General features: G+C 42.4%; 2 protein-coding genes across 4 annotated transcripts in view; one reads left to right on the top strand and one right to left on the bottom strand.

Annotated features, from left to right (window-relative positions):
• LOC118417414 (ATP-binding cassette sub-family A member 3-like) overlaps window positions 1–7785 on the top strand; it is a gene marked incomplete in the record, with an annotated part of 46640 nt that extends 38855 nt beyond the window's left edge. Inside the window, 9 exon segments of the mRNA XM_035822973.1 lie at window positions 796–994; window positions 1320–1445; window positions 1922–2051; window positions 2455–2521; window positions 2963–3053; window positions 3056–3158; window positions 4676–4793; window positions 5066–5194; window positions 7358–7785. Coding sequence (XP_035678866.1) covers window positions 796–994; window positions 1320–1445; window positions 1922–2051; window positions 2455–2521; window positions 2963–3053; window positions 3056–3158; window positions 4676–4793; window positions 5066–5194; window positions 7358–7564 — 1170 coding nt within the window.
• Window positions 7786–10958: 3173 nt separating this feature from the next.
• The window catches only part of LOC118417121 (kelch repeat and BTB domain-containing protein 8-like), an 18628-nt gene continuing 13994 nt past the window's right edge, over window positions 10959–15592 (bottom strand). For 2 of the 3 annotated variants that reach the window (XM_035822530.1, XM_035822531.1), the window contains exons 3-5: window positions 13800–13939; window positions 12405–12992; window positions 10959–12140 (exon numbers count right to left, since the gene is read on the bottom strand). In XM_035822530.1, the coding sequence (XP_035678423.1) occupies window positions 11363–12140; window positions 12405–12992; window positions 13800–13939 (1506 nt within the window). In that variant the 3' untranslated portion in view covers window positions 10959–11362. Of the gene's footprint in view, window positions 12141–12404; window positions 12993–13799; window positions 13940–14395; window positions 14610–15592 lie in introns of all 3 variants that reach the window. The other variant, XM_035822529.1, reaches the window with a different exon arrangement.

Raw genomic sequence — 15592 nt, 5'->3', positions numbered from 1 at the left:
GAGACTTAGAGGATAGGGGTGGAAAATATATCACCTATTCCCTTGGATTGTAAGTAGTTATTTTAGCACAAATCAATAAGCAGAGGAGCCAATTGACTCAAGATTTAGGGGTGGAAAGCATTTGATTTACGTATCTGCCTTTAAAACTTTTTTAAAGTTTCGTCAATGGAGGTTAGTCTAATTTGCATCAACTTTATCTTGACGTGTTGATTTTGTTTCCTATTGGACTATCTAAATTTTGTCTTCACCTTCTTTTAATGTCTCATTCATAGTAACGATATAAAACCTACTGTTCAACAAGATCTCAGTGTCACTGACAAAAGATAGTGCTATCGGGATGCTATCTGAAACATCTGACTGTTTCCAGAATCATATCAAGTTGCTTGTTGAGTAACTTCTATTCGGCATATTTGTATAGTTAACTGTAAGCCATTATTCAAGAACACAATGGTGAGAAGCTGAATAAATCATGAACAAAATGAAATGAAACGGAAATTCTAATACTTGAATGTAAGTTCATCTGTGACGGTACTCAACATTTATGTTACAATTGACAGTACAATTGTAAGACCTTATATCCGTACACAAAATAAAAGCACTTACGACCAAGCTTTCGATCAGACCTCTAATCCTTATCAAGTTGTTTCGGATGCGTGACTTCGGCTTTGGGTCATTTCAACTTGGTAAGGATCAGAGGACTGATTGAAAGCTTGTTCAGGTAACGGCTTTATTTTGTGTACAGGTCTCAAAATTGTAACATAATGAAATTCTGATGACTTTCTCTCCCCGTCTCAGGTGCTGAACATGGACCCTAAGACAGGGAACTCTGCGGTGGTGATCCGTAACCTGGGGAAGATGTACGGCATGAGGAAGTGTAAGAAGGCGACACGCCCCGCCGTGAGCGACCTGTGCCTCTCCATCCCCGCGGGACAGTGCTTCGGGCTGCTCGGGGTTAATGGGGCCGGGAAGACCACCACTTTCAACATGCTGACAGGTTGGTTGTGTGCAATACATATCCAATAAAACACTGTGTACATATAGAATACAACTTCAAAGAAAGTGAATCTATTCATTTTATCTGACCTGTGTGAAGTTCAGTTCAGTTCCTTTCACCCCCTTTTACCTTCGTGTATTTCAACAAATTTGCAGGATATGTTTCCTTTGTTCTGATATTGCCTTCCTTTATTTATGTAAGTGAAAACTTAAGATTTAAAGAAAGAAAGAAAGACTGTGCTGCTCTACTGCCATATAATATGCAATGAATGTACTTAAAACTCACAACATTGACTAACATGTATCCTTGTTTATCTCGACCCCAGGTGACCTCACCCCCACCACTGGTACCGCATTCTTGGACGGCCTGAACATCCAGACCCACCAGAGGGAGGTACGTCAGAGAATGGGGTACTGCCCCCAGTTCGACGCCCTTCTGGAGAGAATGACTGGTAAGTGGAGGTTAATTTCATCGGTGATATAGCAAATTGCTGTTGTGCAGTGGTTGGCAAGTTCTGGTCCTGGATCACAAGGCCAGAGGTTCAAATCCCAGCCTGGAATTCTGAAGCTCAAATTTGCATGCTACAAGTTGGGTTTGCAGCTTGTTGGAAGAAATGCTGTTTTTTTGTGCCTTTACTCATCATTGGAAAACTCACATTTGTCATTATCAATGTCAACGGCTCATAACATACAAAACAAATTTTTGCAGTTCAGTTCATCTTCTGAGAGGTGACACCACAGTCCACCATGACAGAGCAAAGTTTGTCGACCTGATGTAAAGAAAGAAAGAGTATTGTTGACAAATTAATTAAATTAAAGACTATAGGAATGTACCTGACTTCAGTTCAAGTAACTGTTCTTCTGGTATCATCACTTTCACAGTGTTATATTGATATCAGAACTTTAAAATTGCGAATGTGTCCCTCAGCCCGTGAGCTGCTAACCATGTACGCCAGCTTGCGAGGAATCCCGTCCAACCGTACCAAAGGCGTGGTAGATGCCACCATCGAGCACCTCAACCTGAGGGAGTATGCCGACAAGCTGTGTGGGACTTACAGGTAAATATAGACCACCTTTCATGCAGTGCTATTTTCTAATGGAGATAAAGCATTCTTGCTACACTACACATTATAGGAAGATTAGCAGTGTACAATTTTTTAGAATTTTGTATTACAGCTTATGGACTGATAAGGCCTCTCAAAGCCTGATGACTCTCTCCTTAAACCTCAACCTTAAAAATGGAAGCTTGAATGAATTTTTGCTTCCTGTCTCATAATAATTAGTAATAATATTCAACCTGATGGATGACAAGTCAGAATCTCTTTTTCATTTACGTATTGAATTTGCTGAGACTTCATGACAATGTCGTGTCCACCTGCCAGTTGGTAAGCCCTTAAGCTGTATGTACCTACCAGCCTGGCTAATATAAATGAATACTAAATGACTTTCTTGTTTTTGTAGCGGTGGAAACAAGAGGAAGCTGAGTACAGCATCAGCCATCGTGGGAGATCCACCCATCATCTTCCTGGTGAGGACGAGATAGATAATATTTTTTGTACTTCTGGATCCCAAAGATACATACACTGATCATCATGAAAGTTGGCATTCCAAAAGGGAGTAATGTTACAATTTTTTAGTTGCTAGTGGAAAAATTGAGAAACAAATTAACAAATTATTTTTGGGATTGTAATAGAAATCGAAGAAAAGATAAAAAGATCATATCATCATCACCCTTTTGTTGGCTATATAGAGATATTCTTTAGCATTGCAAAGCATGTCAGTTCAACTGTCAATCCTCCTTCATAATGCACACCTCATGCGTGTCATCCTTATGGACGATGTGAATGCTTTTTTTGTGAATGCTTTCTAGTTTTCCTGATTGTGATGTTTTCCTTGTTGTGATGTTCTTGATAAACCAACGTGTAAAAGCTAGTTTTTGTAGTGAATTTTTTTGTGATGTTCCTGACAGGACGAACCCACGGCGGGCATGGACCCGAAGGCCCGACGGTTCCTGTGGGACGCGGTGACGTCACTGATGAAGGGCGGCCGCTGCATCGTGCTGCCTCCCACAGCATGGAGGAGTGTGAGGCTCTCTGTACGCGCCTGGCCATCATGGTCAACGGGGAGTTCAAGTGCCTGGGCAGCATCCAGCACCTCAAGAGCAGGTAAACACCAGTTACTCATCAGTAAACATCAGTTGCTCATCAGTAAACATCAGTTAGGCATCAGTAAACATCAGTTCTGTACCTGCCTGGCCATCATGGTCAATGGGGAGTTCAAGTGTCTGGGCAGCATCCAGCACCTCAAGAGCAGGTAAACATCAGTTACTCATCAGTGAACATCAGTTAGTCATCAGTAAACATCAGTTATTCATCAGTAAACATCAGTTAGTCATCAATAAACATCAGCTCTGCACCCGCCTGGCCATCATGGTTAATGGGGAGTTCAAGTGTCTGGGCAGCATCCAGCACCTGAAGAGCAGGTAAACATCAGTTACTCATCAGTAAACATCAGTTGCTCATCAGTAAACATCAGTTAGGCATCAGTAAACATCAGTTCTGTACCTGCCTGGCCATCATGGTCAACAGGGAGTTCAAGTGTCTAGGCAGCATCCAGCACCTCAAGAGCAGGTAAACATCAGTAAGGTATCAGTAAACATTAGGTAAACATCACTTAGTATAATATCAGTTCTGCATCTGCCTGGCCATCATGGTCAACAGGGAGTTCAAGTGTCTGGGCAGCATCCAGCACCTCAAGAGCAGGTAAACATCAGTTACTCATCAGTAAACATCAGGTAAACATCAGTAAACATCAGGTAAACATCAGTTCTGCACCCGGCTGGCCATCATAGTCAACGGGGAGTGTCTGGGCAGCATCCAGCACCTCAAGAGCAGGTAAACATCAGTTACTCATCAGTAAACTTTCAGTAAACATGAGTCATCAGTAAACATCAGTTCTGCAACCGGCCGGCCATCATGGTCAATGGGGAGTTCAAGTGTCTGGGCAGCATCCAGCACCTCAAGAGCAGGTAAACATCAGTTAGTCAGCAGTAAACATTCAGTAAACATCAGTTAGTCATCAGTAAACATTTAGTAAACATCAGTCATCAATGAACATCAATTGGATCTTTTTTTTTTACAATGTGGATTATGGCTGGGTATCGGTACAGTGTACCGGTACAAAACCGGTTTTTCTCATTGGACCGGTCCAGAAAAAACGGACCTGAAAAAAGTAGGTGGACCGGACGTTGGACCTTTTAGAAAATTAACAGATTATTTGATCAGGCATTGACACGTTTTTGCGCTTGCAGGTGGAAGAAAATAACAAGAGCGAAGCAGATTATAGTTTATAGTCATTTCTACCAAGTTTTACAGTCACTCGTACAGGTGCAGTTAGCGTTGTAGGATTTTAAAACGCCAGTGTGAGTCTAATACTAATTTCTTTATAGTAAAAAGGACCATTGGTATGATTCAGACTGAATCAGGTCCAGGTTCAGGTCCGGACCTGGACCTAATCCTCTGGACCTGAACCGAACCTGGACCTGAAGTTTCTGTACTGGTACCCAGCCCTAATGTGGATGATGAAAATCTCTTGTTTTTCCTGTGTGCAGGTTTGATAAAGGCTGATGATGAAAGATTGACATGTTGCTGATGTCTGTGTATGTTATTTTTCCTGTGTGCAGGTTCGGTAAAGGCTACACCCTGATGGTGAAGGTGGATGTGGAGATCCACTCCCCCGAACCGCTCAAGAGCTTCGTACAGTCCCAGTTTCCTGGAGCAGAACTGGTGGATGAACATCAGGTAATCTAAATCTGATTAATTACTTTGCTTTTCTAGTGAAGGAATACAGCTGTACCAAACCATTTTCTATCATTGTTGCGCTACAATGAAAGCAATTACAGAGATGTGTACAGATCGTGACTCCCAGTACCATTTTAATGTAGGTATTTGAGGCATATGGGTACTACAATGGGTAAACTGACCATTCAGACTCTAGCTCATAGACTTAATTCCATGCTGATGCCTGTACAAGTTTCCAAGTCTTACCAAATGTCTCTTTTCATTCTCCACAGGGTATGCTGCAGTACCAACTGAGTAGCACAGGGGGCCTCACATGGTCATCTGTGTTTGAGGCCCTTGAGGGAAAGCGGACAGACCTGGGAATCGTGGACTACAGTGTCTCACAGACCAGCCTGGAGCAGGTGGGTGTGGTGTTCACTGAAAATATTCTTACCTTCACAAAATTGCAATTACTTAATAAGCAACTGAGTATGATTTTTTAAAAGGTCCGACGTCTAACCTTCATCAAAGTATTCTAGATTTCAGTTTCCTTTGTCCTGCATCATGTATGAAAAGTGAAATACAGGATACCAGGATATGTTGATGAAGGTCAGACATCCAGGTAACATTATATTGCTAAAAAGCAGTTACTCAAGTAACTGGATATGATTTGGGAAATGGTCAGAAGTTTCAGGTCGTATCTACCTTACATGTTATGTTGTTATACACCTGCCCATTTGGTTGAACAAGCAAATCAGGGCAGTGGAAGAATAGCACAACTCTTTTCATTGGTTTGACTGACAAGGAGCCAAGGCTGCTTAACTAGTGAGACATTAAGGCCAAGGAGGTTGGTGCTATCTCGATAGAACCCATGCCCACACCAGTTACACGGTATTTGGTTGCCAACCACTTTTTTTACAGTAGCAGCTGAGCTCTTCTCTTTCCCGTTGCCTCATTGGCTGTTTTCTTGTCTGTCACTACTCCCTATTTGTTATCACGAGCTGTTCTCTTCTCTGTTACTCCTCCTCTCTTTGGCACATTGGCTGTCCTATCCTCTGCTACTCCTCCCTTATCAATCACACTAGCCATTCTCCCCTACATCACCCCTCCCTACTACTTGACTGGCTCTTCCCTCCTTCGTCTCTCCTCCCCTCCCAGGTGTTTCTCCGTTTCGCTCTGACCCAGCACGGAGAAGAAGAGGTCGGACTTGCACGTGTCCTCTCCGGTACGATGCCCTCCCTCACCGCTCTCTCCATGCGCAGCGCCCACTCCCTTGCCCTGCTAGGTCACCAACCAACCAAACAAACATTAAGGCCAAGGAGGTTGGTGCTATCTCGATAGAACCCATGCCCACACCAGTTACACGGTATTTGGTTGCCAACCACTTTTTTTACAGTAGCAGCTGAGCTCTTCTCTTTCCCGTTGCCTCATTGGCTGTTTTCTTGTCTGTCACTACTCCCTATTTGTTATCACGAGCTGTTCTCTTCTCTGTTACTCCTCCTCTCTTTGGCACATTGGCTGTCCTATCCTCTGCTACTCCTCCCTTATCAATCACACTAGCCATTCTCCCCTACATCACCCCTCCCTACTACTTGACTGGCTCTTCCCTCCTTCGTCTCTCCTCCCCTCCCAGGTGTTTCTCCGTTTCGCTCTGACCCAGCACGGAGAAGAAGAGGTCGGACTTGCACGTGTCCTCTCCGGTACGATGCCCTCCCTCACCGCTCTCTCCATGCGGAGTGCCCACTCCCTTGCCCTGCTAGGTCAACAACCAAACCCGTCCCAACCGACCCTACTCCAAACCAGTGCCCAGTCCCTGCACCGCAGACTGTATGAACCTGCTCATGATCAGGACCAAAGTGACTCTTAGAAGATGGCAGCTCAGGTCCCTGTGCAAGGTGCTAGTCAGGTGGACTGTTGCAGTTCAGGTTCAACTTAAAGCCAAATGAATTTTTCTTTCAATGTGAATCTGTAACATTGCAAAGGTTTGCAAATGTTCAAGTTTAGACATTGGAATCATCTAATACAAAAATTTGTCTGATAACCAAATCTGTTGCAGTTGGCCTACAGTTCTTTAGGCCTGTGTTCTTCTTCAGGTTTTGTTTCATTCCCCCAAGGTTCTGTGTTATTTCAGGTGTTGGAATCATTCAATGGAAATCAAAATGTTTGCTCTCTTGTCCTTGTTGTGAAAGATTCCATGTTTGTGTAAACCTGGGCGTTCCTAAACAATTGAGAATGTTGCGTGCAGATGTTATTCCTCTCATCAGCTTGATCATTGTGACTCAATCTGATTTTCAGGTACTAATATTGCAGACCTGTGAATGCAAATTGCTCGCACAAGTTACAAGAAAGCAATGCCATGTATTTTTTTAATGTACTTTGTCTAAACACTTTGAGATAACTCTCTGGCATACAGTGACATGTGCTAATCTATTGAGAAATTGAACATTTTGCCAACTCAAAATGTTGAACTCACCAGAATTTTTTTTACTAATTTTCTTAATTGCCAACCAGTTAAAATCTCTACAATATAATGTACTACCTCATGTAAACTTAAATGCTTAATTTGTGTTAACCTTTTCTTTCAGGTGTTTCTTAACTTTGCCAAGGACCAGTTTAGCGAAGACGAGCCGAACGGAAAGGTGACCGCCCCACCGCCATACAGCGCCTCCGTACCCAACACTTCCTTCTCCAGCATGAAGTCCCCTGCACACCACCAGCAGCCCATCATCACTAAGGGGGTCCACCATAACGCAGGGTTCACTGACGACTCGGAAAACATCACTCCCTTGTAGTGGGACAGTATTGCAGTCTACTATAAGACTGCTTTTACAAACGGAAATGTTACACACTTAGAGTGGGATTGTGGCAAAATCCACAATAACGCTCCTCTCCAAGCAGGGGTTAGGCTCCAGCTGTTTTTTAGTCGTTTTTATCTGGCTTTCTATTTTTTAAGTCCACCAGCCAGTTATGTTTTGACAAAGATACAATAAAAAACCTGGGCCAATAAAAACAACCAAAAAAAAAACGTTAAAAAAACAGCCGGAGCCTAACCTCTGCTTGGAAAGTACAATAACACAGCCTTTACTAACAACACAGTGTATATCACACCCTTATACTATAGCGAGACAGAATTGCAGTCTACAGTAACACTGCTTTTACAAATGAAAATGTCGTCGCCTTTAAAAGAGTGGGACTATACTAGAGCAAGGAGCTTTCTTGATTTGAGTGGAAAAATATCAGTATATATATATTAGACAATTTCCTCACAATTGAGTCCACAGTAATGCTGCTTTTACTAACAAGAATGTTACTTTTTGTAAGGATACAGACCTGTAAGTGACCTGAGTTTTATTCATATCATCCTTTTGTGTATCTTTTAACAGATTTGGGGGGGGGGGGGGTTCTTGTTATTTATCTTACAAAATACCAGTATGTGTGTATTTATAAACTTCTAATTGTGCCTACAAAAATATTTTATTTAATGTGGAGCTGGGATCAAGGCCTGATCCATTGTACTTTTTGACCACTTGTTATACTTGGGAGCTGAAATATTCAAAATGCAATATTTTAACAACAAAAATATATTTTATTCACTCTGCATGAACTATTGTAAAGAGGTGTCACTTTGAGTGCACGCAAACTGTATTTTAACAAGGATATGACAGTATGTGTTGTCTTAATCTAAAGATATATATATATGGATATATATGTCTATGTGAAAGTTGTACATAGTCGAAACAACAAAAGCAGTGTTATTCCATAGAATAACATATAAAGAAATATATGTGTTTAAACTTTTACCTGTTGCATATGTTTGGAACAGCAATAGAAAAGGTCCACCTGTAAGTCAATGAATGGCCTCTAAGGTCATTTATTTAGTTATTGTACAGATGATATAAACGTTATTGATATAATGATTGTTGATCTGTCAAATTGATAAGAGTTTGAAGGGTGGTGAAGTTTTGTGGTTAGGTATGAATAAGAATGGTGAGGGTGCCTTTAAAAAGGCAGGACAATTTTAGTGTTTGGAAGATTTCCTTTGAAATGTATATCCAAGTGTTCTTGATGTTATAACATTTGACAATACATATTTGTCTATAATAGGACTAAGCCACAATGGTGATAAGAAGAACTGTTTGTAACAAGTTATGCAACATACACATTCCTTCAGTTTCGTGACTCATGTCAAACCAGGACTGTCTCCAGCTTTCAACTTTTTTCCGTCATTCTTTATCACGTCATTGATTTTCGTTAAAATAATTAAATCGAAAATTTCAAGCTTATGAAAACACATTTTCATCAGTTTCATGTCATGTAGTTTACATTTCTTGGATTGGACTGGGTGAAATTTTTTGTCATCCCAAACAAGCAAATTTCTGTCCCAAGACGGAGGCACAGATCTTGGAGACAGTCCTGTGTTGTACTGTGATTGTTTCCCTAGAAACTTCACACTCAGTTTTTCTTCAGGTTTTGTCACATATTGCTGCTGAATTGTGGAGTAAGATTTCCTTTATGTTTACAGTGTAGAGATACTGGCCAGAATCAATGTACTCAAAGTCATGGACGACATTGACAGGGATTGAGTTGGAATTGTACGTTTGTGATGCTCTTTACCTCAAAGTGTGGTCTTATCAAATTCCAGCAGTAACATTCCTGTCACAGTGTGTGTAGATGTTTTTCAACTTTGTCAAACAGGCCTGTATCTTATGACTGTAATCGCAGGACAGTACCCGTGTATAGTGCCTGCGTTCGTGCAACAAAACAGTTAGCTACAAGCTATTGAAATAACACCTGAAGTGACCTCACACACCTATTTGAACCAAAGGATGGAGCACTGCGCATAACAATGTTGTGACAATCTTCTAACTACTCTGATCCCCAGGGATCCCAGAGATCCACTGACAATCTTCTATGCTGTGCCTCACCATTGTTCAGCACTTATGTATGCATTGATGCAATCATTCTTTTTCTCTATATTGTCAATCAGAAGACAGGTGCAAAATGCTTGCAGCTTGAGAACGTCTCTAAGCAGGACTGTCACGTTAGCTTTCTGGATGAATATAACGAGAATTGTTTACTGTACTATTGCATAAAACGTTTCTTGTATAATATTGTGATGTTTCACAGATTATATGTATAGCCAGGTTAGCTATATGTGTGTTTTGTTGTCACAAAATATTCAAAAAAATTTGCATTTTACAAACCCAGGAATAAGTCTAGCTCTCACTTATGATCACTTGCCTTGCTAAACTGTTGCCAAAGCATCGAAGACACTTTTCACCACAGCAAGTCTGTGTATTCCATAGACTAGCCAGACTTTGTGGAACTGATGTTGTTTTGCTACCTCCAGTGTTCATGTCATTATTTGACGACTACTTTTATGCCATCTTGCCGTTCATGAATAAACGATTGTTGTTGCTGCTACAAAAGCCTTGCTGTCCGTATTCATCCTTTTCTAAGTGGTGAGGCAAGATCGAAGTTGCTTTGGGGAAGTCTATGCATCAAGAAAAGCATGTAGTAAATTGGATAACAGTGTTTTTATTACTACATATAGATAACTGGCAGCTAAAACATATAAGCCAGACTTTTGTTTGTTTGAAACTTTATTTATTCATGAAAGCTCAAATCGGCCTCTTTTCATTGAGGTCATGAGGGAAGAGGCAAGGGTCAGACAAAGTATATAACAGAGATAAAGTTACATCGTTTTGAGTCCTTATAAGTCCTATACGTCTATATACACCATTTACATACATACAGAATACATGATAGAAACTGCTACATTATTCAAGTCCGTTCATTTGGCCTTTCCCGTTACTTTAAGAGTCTCTTAAAGGAAGCCAGAGTTGGGGCTGTGCGTATGTCCGGTGGTAGACTGTTCCAGATGGTGGGTCCACGGTAGGCGATGGCTCTTCTGAAGGTTTCTCGGTGGGGTTTTGGGACAGCAAGTTGACTGATGTGCATGGCAGAGAAAAAGTGGTTCCAGAGAATAAAACTTTGCAACAGACCCGAGTCAGCTCATATCACAGATGTGTCCTGTATGGCAGAGACTGTCATTCTCGAATGGGACTGCTCAGCTTAGTCAATGCTGTAGGGCTGATATCAATACGGCTTTTACCATGGTTAGTACGATATATGGCAGCTAAATACAGACATAATATTGCTCATCATAATAACAAACATAATAAGTAGTAATTGCCCACAATACATAGAGCACAATTAGAGCACTTTAATTTGTGTAGTACTAACCTATCTTGACTTTCTTTACCACAGAAATCATTGGCGAACATGGTGCCAATGCAGGTATTATTAGTAAAAGATTGAGACTAATGAGAGATTAATTAGTGACGATGATTACACACCAATAAGACGTATCAACAATTGCGAGCTAACGTCCAACTAATAAATTGGCTAGAACCAATCAATCGACCGTTTAGTCCTAGTGTCACAGATGTGGACATCATCACATCCATTGTCCCTGTAATCGTCCCTTGGTCCGTGAGGTCCTCCTCACTGTAAGCAATATCTGAGATTCATCTTCTTGGTGGATATGAGAAAGTGTCACTCTTCCCCACAGTAAGGAAGGTTCTTCCTCAGATGTTGTTATTGTCACTTCCACTTCCATCGTCCTCTTGGTCCGAGAGGTCGTCTTCACCGTCACTGTCACCTGAGATTCCGCTCCCCTCTTCTCCATGGTCAGGAAGGTCCTTAAACACTCCTGTATGATCCTCCCACAGGCACTCTGGGACCATCCTTGCCGCCAGGCAGTAAAGGTGCAGTGTATCAGGAAACCCTAGGGAACACAACCAGAGCACCATGGGGGGAACCAGCCTGCCCTTGTCATGTACAAACAGCCAGGAGTCTGTCTCAGGCTGGTACTGGTGAATGTCAATGGCAGCAATCGATTGGTCTTCACCCTTGTTCTTGTGTACTTCGAGGAGGTACATAGTCTCTCCATACTTCGTCAGGATTGTTGTGTCAGAGGCAAAATGGGACTTCCCAGACTGTTTCCACTCATCTTTTGTGGGGTTGTACATCTTAACTGGAACCGAGCTGTGCCGTCCCAGGTTGCCTGTACAGTAGATGCTTCCCTGATGCACGACGGCCTGAAGATGAGCCATTGGTTCACTCATATCTGCTATCCTGCTCCACGTGTTGTCTGTGGTACTGAAGCAGAAGCAGCCTTCAATAGCAGTTATCACATAGATGCTGTCACCAAGAGCCACAGAACAAAAGTCCCGGAATATGCAGTAGGGGAGCGGTGGTATGGACGTCCACTCATCACGGCTGGGGTCGTATTTCTCCGCTGTTTTCTTAGCGTCATCACCAACAATGGCATAGATGTACCCCTTCAGGTACACCAGACCACACCTTGGAACACAGATACGGGGAAAGGTTATCAACATGGATGTTGGACCTTTTGGCACCTGGACAGTATGTGACAAATTAGGACTGCAAGTTGTGCAACTCTTTCAAGTGTCAGGATGGTCTGAAACATTATTACAGTTTTAAAGACGCCATCTTTAGAACTAAACACAGGAAAACTTTTATTACCTAAAACAACTTGGAAAAAGAATGGAAATTTGTCTTTTATAAGGAATAAAGAAAACAACAGATTGCAAGAGAAAGACCTACCTGACTCTTGGTGAAATCATGTCGCACCTTTGCTCCCAGGTGTCCATCAAGTGGTTGTACTGGTAAAATTTCTTCAGCTTCTTGCAGCCCTTGAAGTCATCAGAAACTTTTCTGGGAGAATCAGCAACGCCCCCTGCAAGGTACAGCTCATCTCCGGAAGTTACTGCCATAGAATAGCCGACCACGTCGTCAGGCATAGTCATTGTGTACAGTTCACCTGTAGAAGGGTCGTAACAAGGAGCAGACATCCTGAAATCAGTTGAAACTCTCACAAAAATCTGCATTTCAGTTCGTGTCTGTCCCAGCCGCCGGGTTGTGCTGTCACTATAAACCAACTTGATGTCGGTTGAAGGGCACTTCTTCTCCAGTTCCACAAGTTGGTTGGAGCTCAAGAAGGAACAGCGGAAGGACCGACAAAGGGTAGGAAGGTGTCTCAAGCGTTCTTCTTCATCAAATTCAACCCATCTCATAGCAGCTTGGACAACGTCGTCTTCTGAGTTGGTCAGAAGATCATCCCTGGTGAGTAGTGACTGGAGCAGGGCAAGCGGCAACTGGAGAAAGGATGGTTGAAGCGCCACCTGGTCGAACCTGAGGGAATTACATTGGGTCCATTAGGTTGATGTTAAAACACATTACAATGTAATATATACATTTTTTTAAAGTTAGTGCTTTTTATACTACTTGTAGTGTGCACTAGTGATTTCTCAACTGCATTACAAGATTATATGTGGTCTTTCTAAAACTCTTGCTCCTGTCATGACTAAGGTTGAAAATCATGTAGCACAGATCCCTTTGTCTGTGTGCAATATGCTTACCAAGGTTGCTATACTTAAACTGGGATGACACAAAGGCTGCAAATTTGTTTCATTTTCTACGTCAAAACCTGTCCAAAGCAACAACTCAAGGGACTGAGCAAAAATGGTTGCTATATTAAAGGGCAGGTGGTTGCTGCCGACAAATTGGTCGGTCGTTTTGATTATTGAAGCATGTATGGTAATCCTGGCTTATGCAAGTGCATGTGACATGAAGTTACATTTGTGGAATGTTTTGTGTTACAGTTCAATGTTACCAACACGTTACAAACCTAAAGAAAAGAAGCCAAGGTAAGTATGCCGGTAAAAATCCTCATTGTCTGCTAGCTGCTGTCAATCAAATTTGGTTGTAAAACAGTGGTAGCTGGTTGTGCAAGATAGTTGGTTACTTGGGAGTGGCTCTTAACTACATAAAATTGGACGGGAATGTTTCAATATGTCCTCTGACGGTGGATGGTTTGCTTGTGCCAAGTGGTTGCTTGGTCAGCTTTGACTATTCCAAAATACGTGACAGGAAATAGAAAACTATGACTAAAATAAATGCAGTTCAGGACATTTTGTGCATAACAGAAATCAAACTGACCTGGATGCGACATACATCCCACTGCACTCCACTAGGGCCAGGTCGCCCAGCATGTCAGCATACATCAACACATCTGCACAGTTGCACACGTCCAGATTCTCCTTCATATATTCTGCTGCCTGGTGGCATATGAACTCCACCTAGAAGTAACAAACATGGTAACATTCTGCACTTACCAGTTTACAATATCTATGATGGAGCAAGGGGTGTTTAAAAGCACGAACGTTTACATTACCTAAAACTGTTGTGAGATTGCATTTTGGGTATAAGGAACAAAGACACCCATTGTCTCACTTAACTCAGTACCTAGCAGCAGTTTGGGACGTTTTTTTGGAAAGGTGTAATGCCAGAGCTCCATTAGTACAAATGTAGTTGTTCACTGTGTTCTGCTGCTGCAGTGGTCAGACACTTTGCAGCAGCAATCAGTGTTTCTTCAACTTTCTCCACTTTGTCTTGTTCATCGCCAGCTTCCTTAGCTCCCGTAGTTTTCTTTCTGTCCACAATGGTCCTGGTCCTCTATCCTTGAGGTCTGCCCTCAGCAAGCCCAGCAAGTTCTTACAGTGCCTTACCTTTTGAGCTTCTGGTCTATTACCTACCTGTAGCAGTTTGGCTGCAGACATCACAACCTGGACCTGGTCTGGCTCCGTCTGAAGGCGGCCGGTGTAGGCGTAGTCCAGAATGGTTGCCATGGCTACCTGACTCACATCCTGGATACTGATCCTCTCCTGTTTGGCCTCCGCGTAGCCGCTGGTGAACATGCTGCGGAAGTAGGGACTGCAGGAGGCTAGGACGGCGCGATGGCACGGGAAACTGGGGAAATGACATAGAGTAATTTTACAGGGGTTGTCAAGGGCTGACCTTGACTTGAGTATCATTCGAACGAAACAGTTAACGTTAACTACGAACTACCATTAAAAAAGATCCAACTTACCTTCTCCCTCCCACCTCAAGAACCACGTCAGTCAGCACTGCCCCCCTCAGAGGCGGCGGCAGGAAATTTCGTATGGGGGGGCGAACTTTACTGACTGAATTTTGCAGCACATGTAGCGCCGAAGGGGGTCTGGGGGTATGCTCCCCCGGGAAAATTTGAAATCTTGACCCTCTAAAACGCCATTTCCTGCGTTTTGACGGACAAATTTTGCTGCCAGACTTAGCTAAATTTGATGGCAATTCTGTAAGAAAGACACATTGTCTTTAATAGCGAGGGCGATGCGCACAAAATATTTTCATGATTTTGAGTACTGAAGGTGCGAGCTGTCGCAAGGTTGGTCTGGGGAAATTTCGAAATCTGCACCCTCTGAAATGTAATTTTCTGTATCTTTAGATCTAGAGACAAATTTTGCTGGCAGACTATGCTAAATCTAATGCCATTATTGTCAAAGAAAGAAATTGTTTGAGGGCGATGATCCACACAAATTATTACCATGTCGTTGTGAGCGCCTGAGGCTCAAGTTATCGCTAGGGAGGTTCAGAGAAAATTTTGAAATCTTGACCCTCTGAAACGTCATTTCCTGCATTTGGGGACCACATTCTGCTTGTAAACTAAGCTAAGTACGATAGTTAAATTCATTTTAAAGATTTTCGAGAGCGACACTCCCGTAACATATTGTCCTGTGCCGAAGACGCGGGCCGTCACAAGGGAGGTCTGGCGAAATTTTGAAATCGGGACTCTCTGAAACGCCATTTCTTGCATTTTCGGGGGTAAATTTTGCCATAAGACTAGCTTGATTTAATGAAATGTCCATCATCAAAAAAAATACACAAGGTTTCAGCTTGCTTTTTAGGGGGGGGGG

Source organism: Branchiostoma floridae, chromosome 6, assembly GCF_000003815.2.
Source record: "Branchiostoma floridae strain S238N-H82 chromosome 6, Bfl_VNyyK, whole genome shotgun sequence".
Lineage (NCBI taxonomy): Eukaryota > Metazoa > Chordata > Leptocardii > Amphioxiformes > Branchiostomatidae > Branchiostoma > Branchiostoma floridae.
The sequence above is the reverse complement of the archived record's forward strand: the minus strand, read 5'-3'. Positions and strand labels throughout refer to the sequence as shown.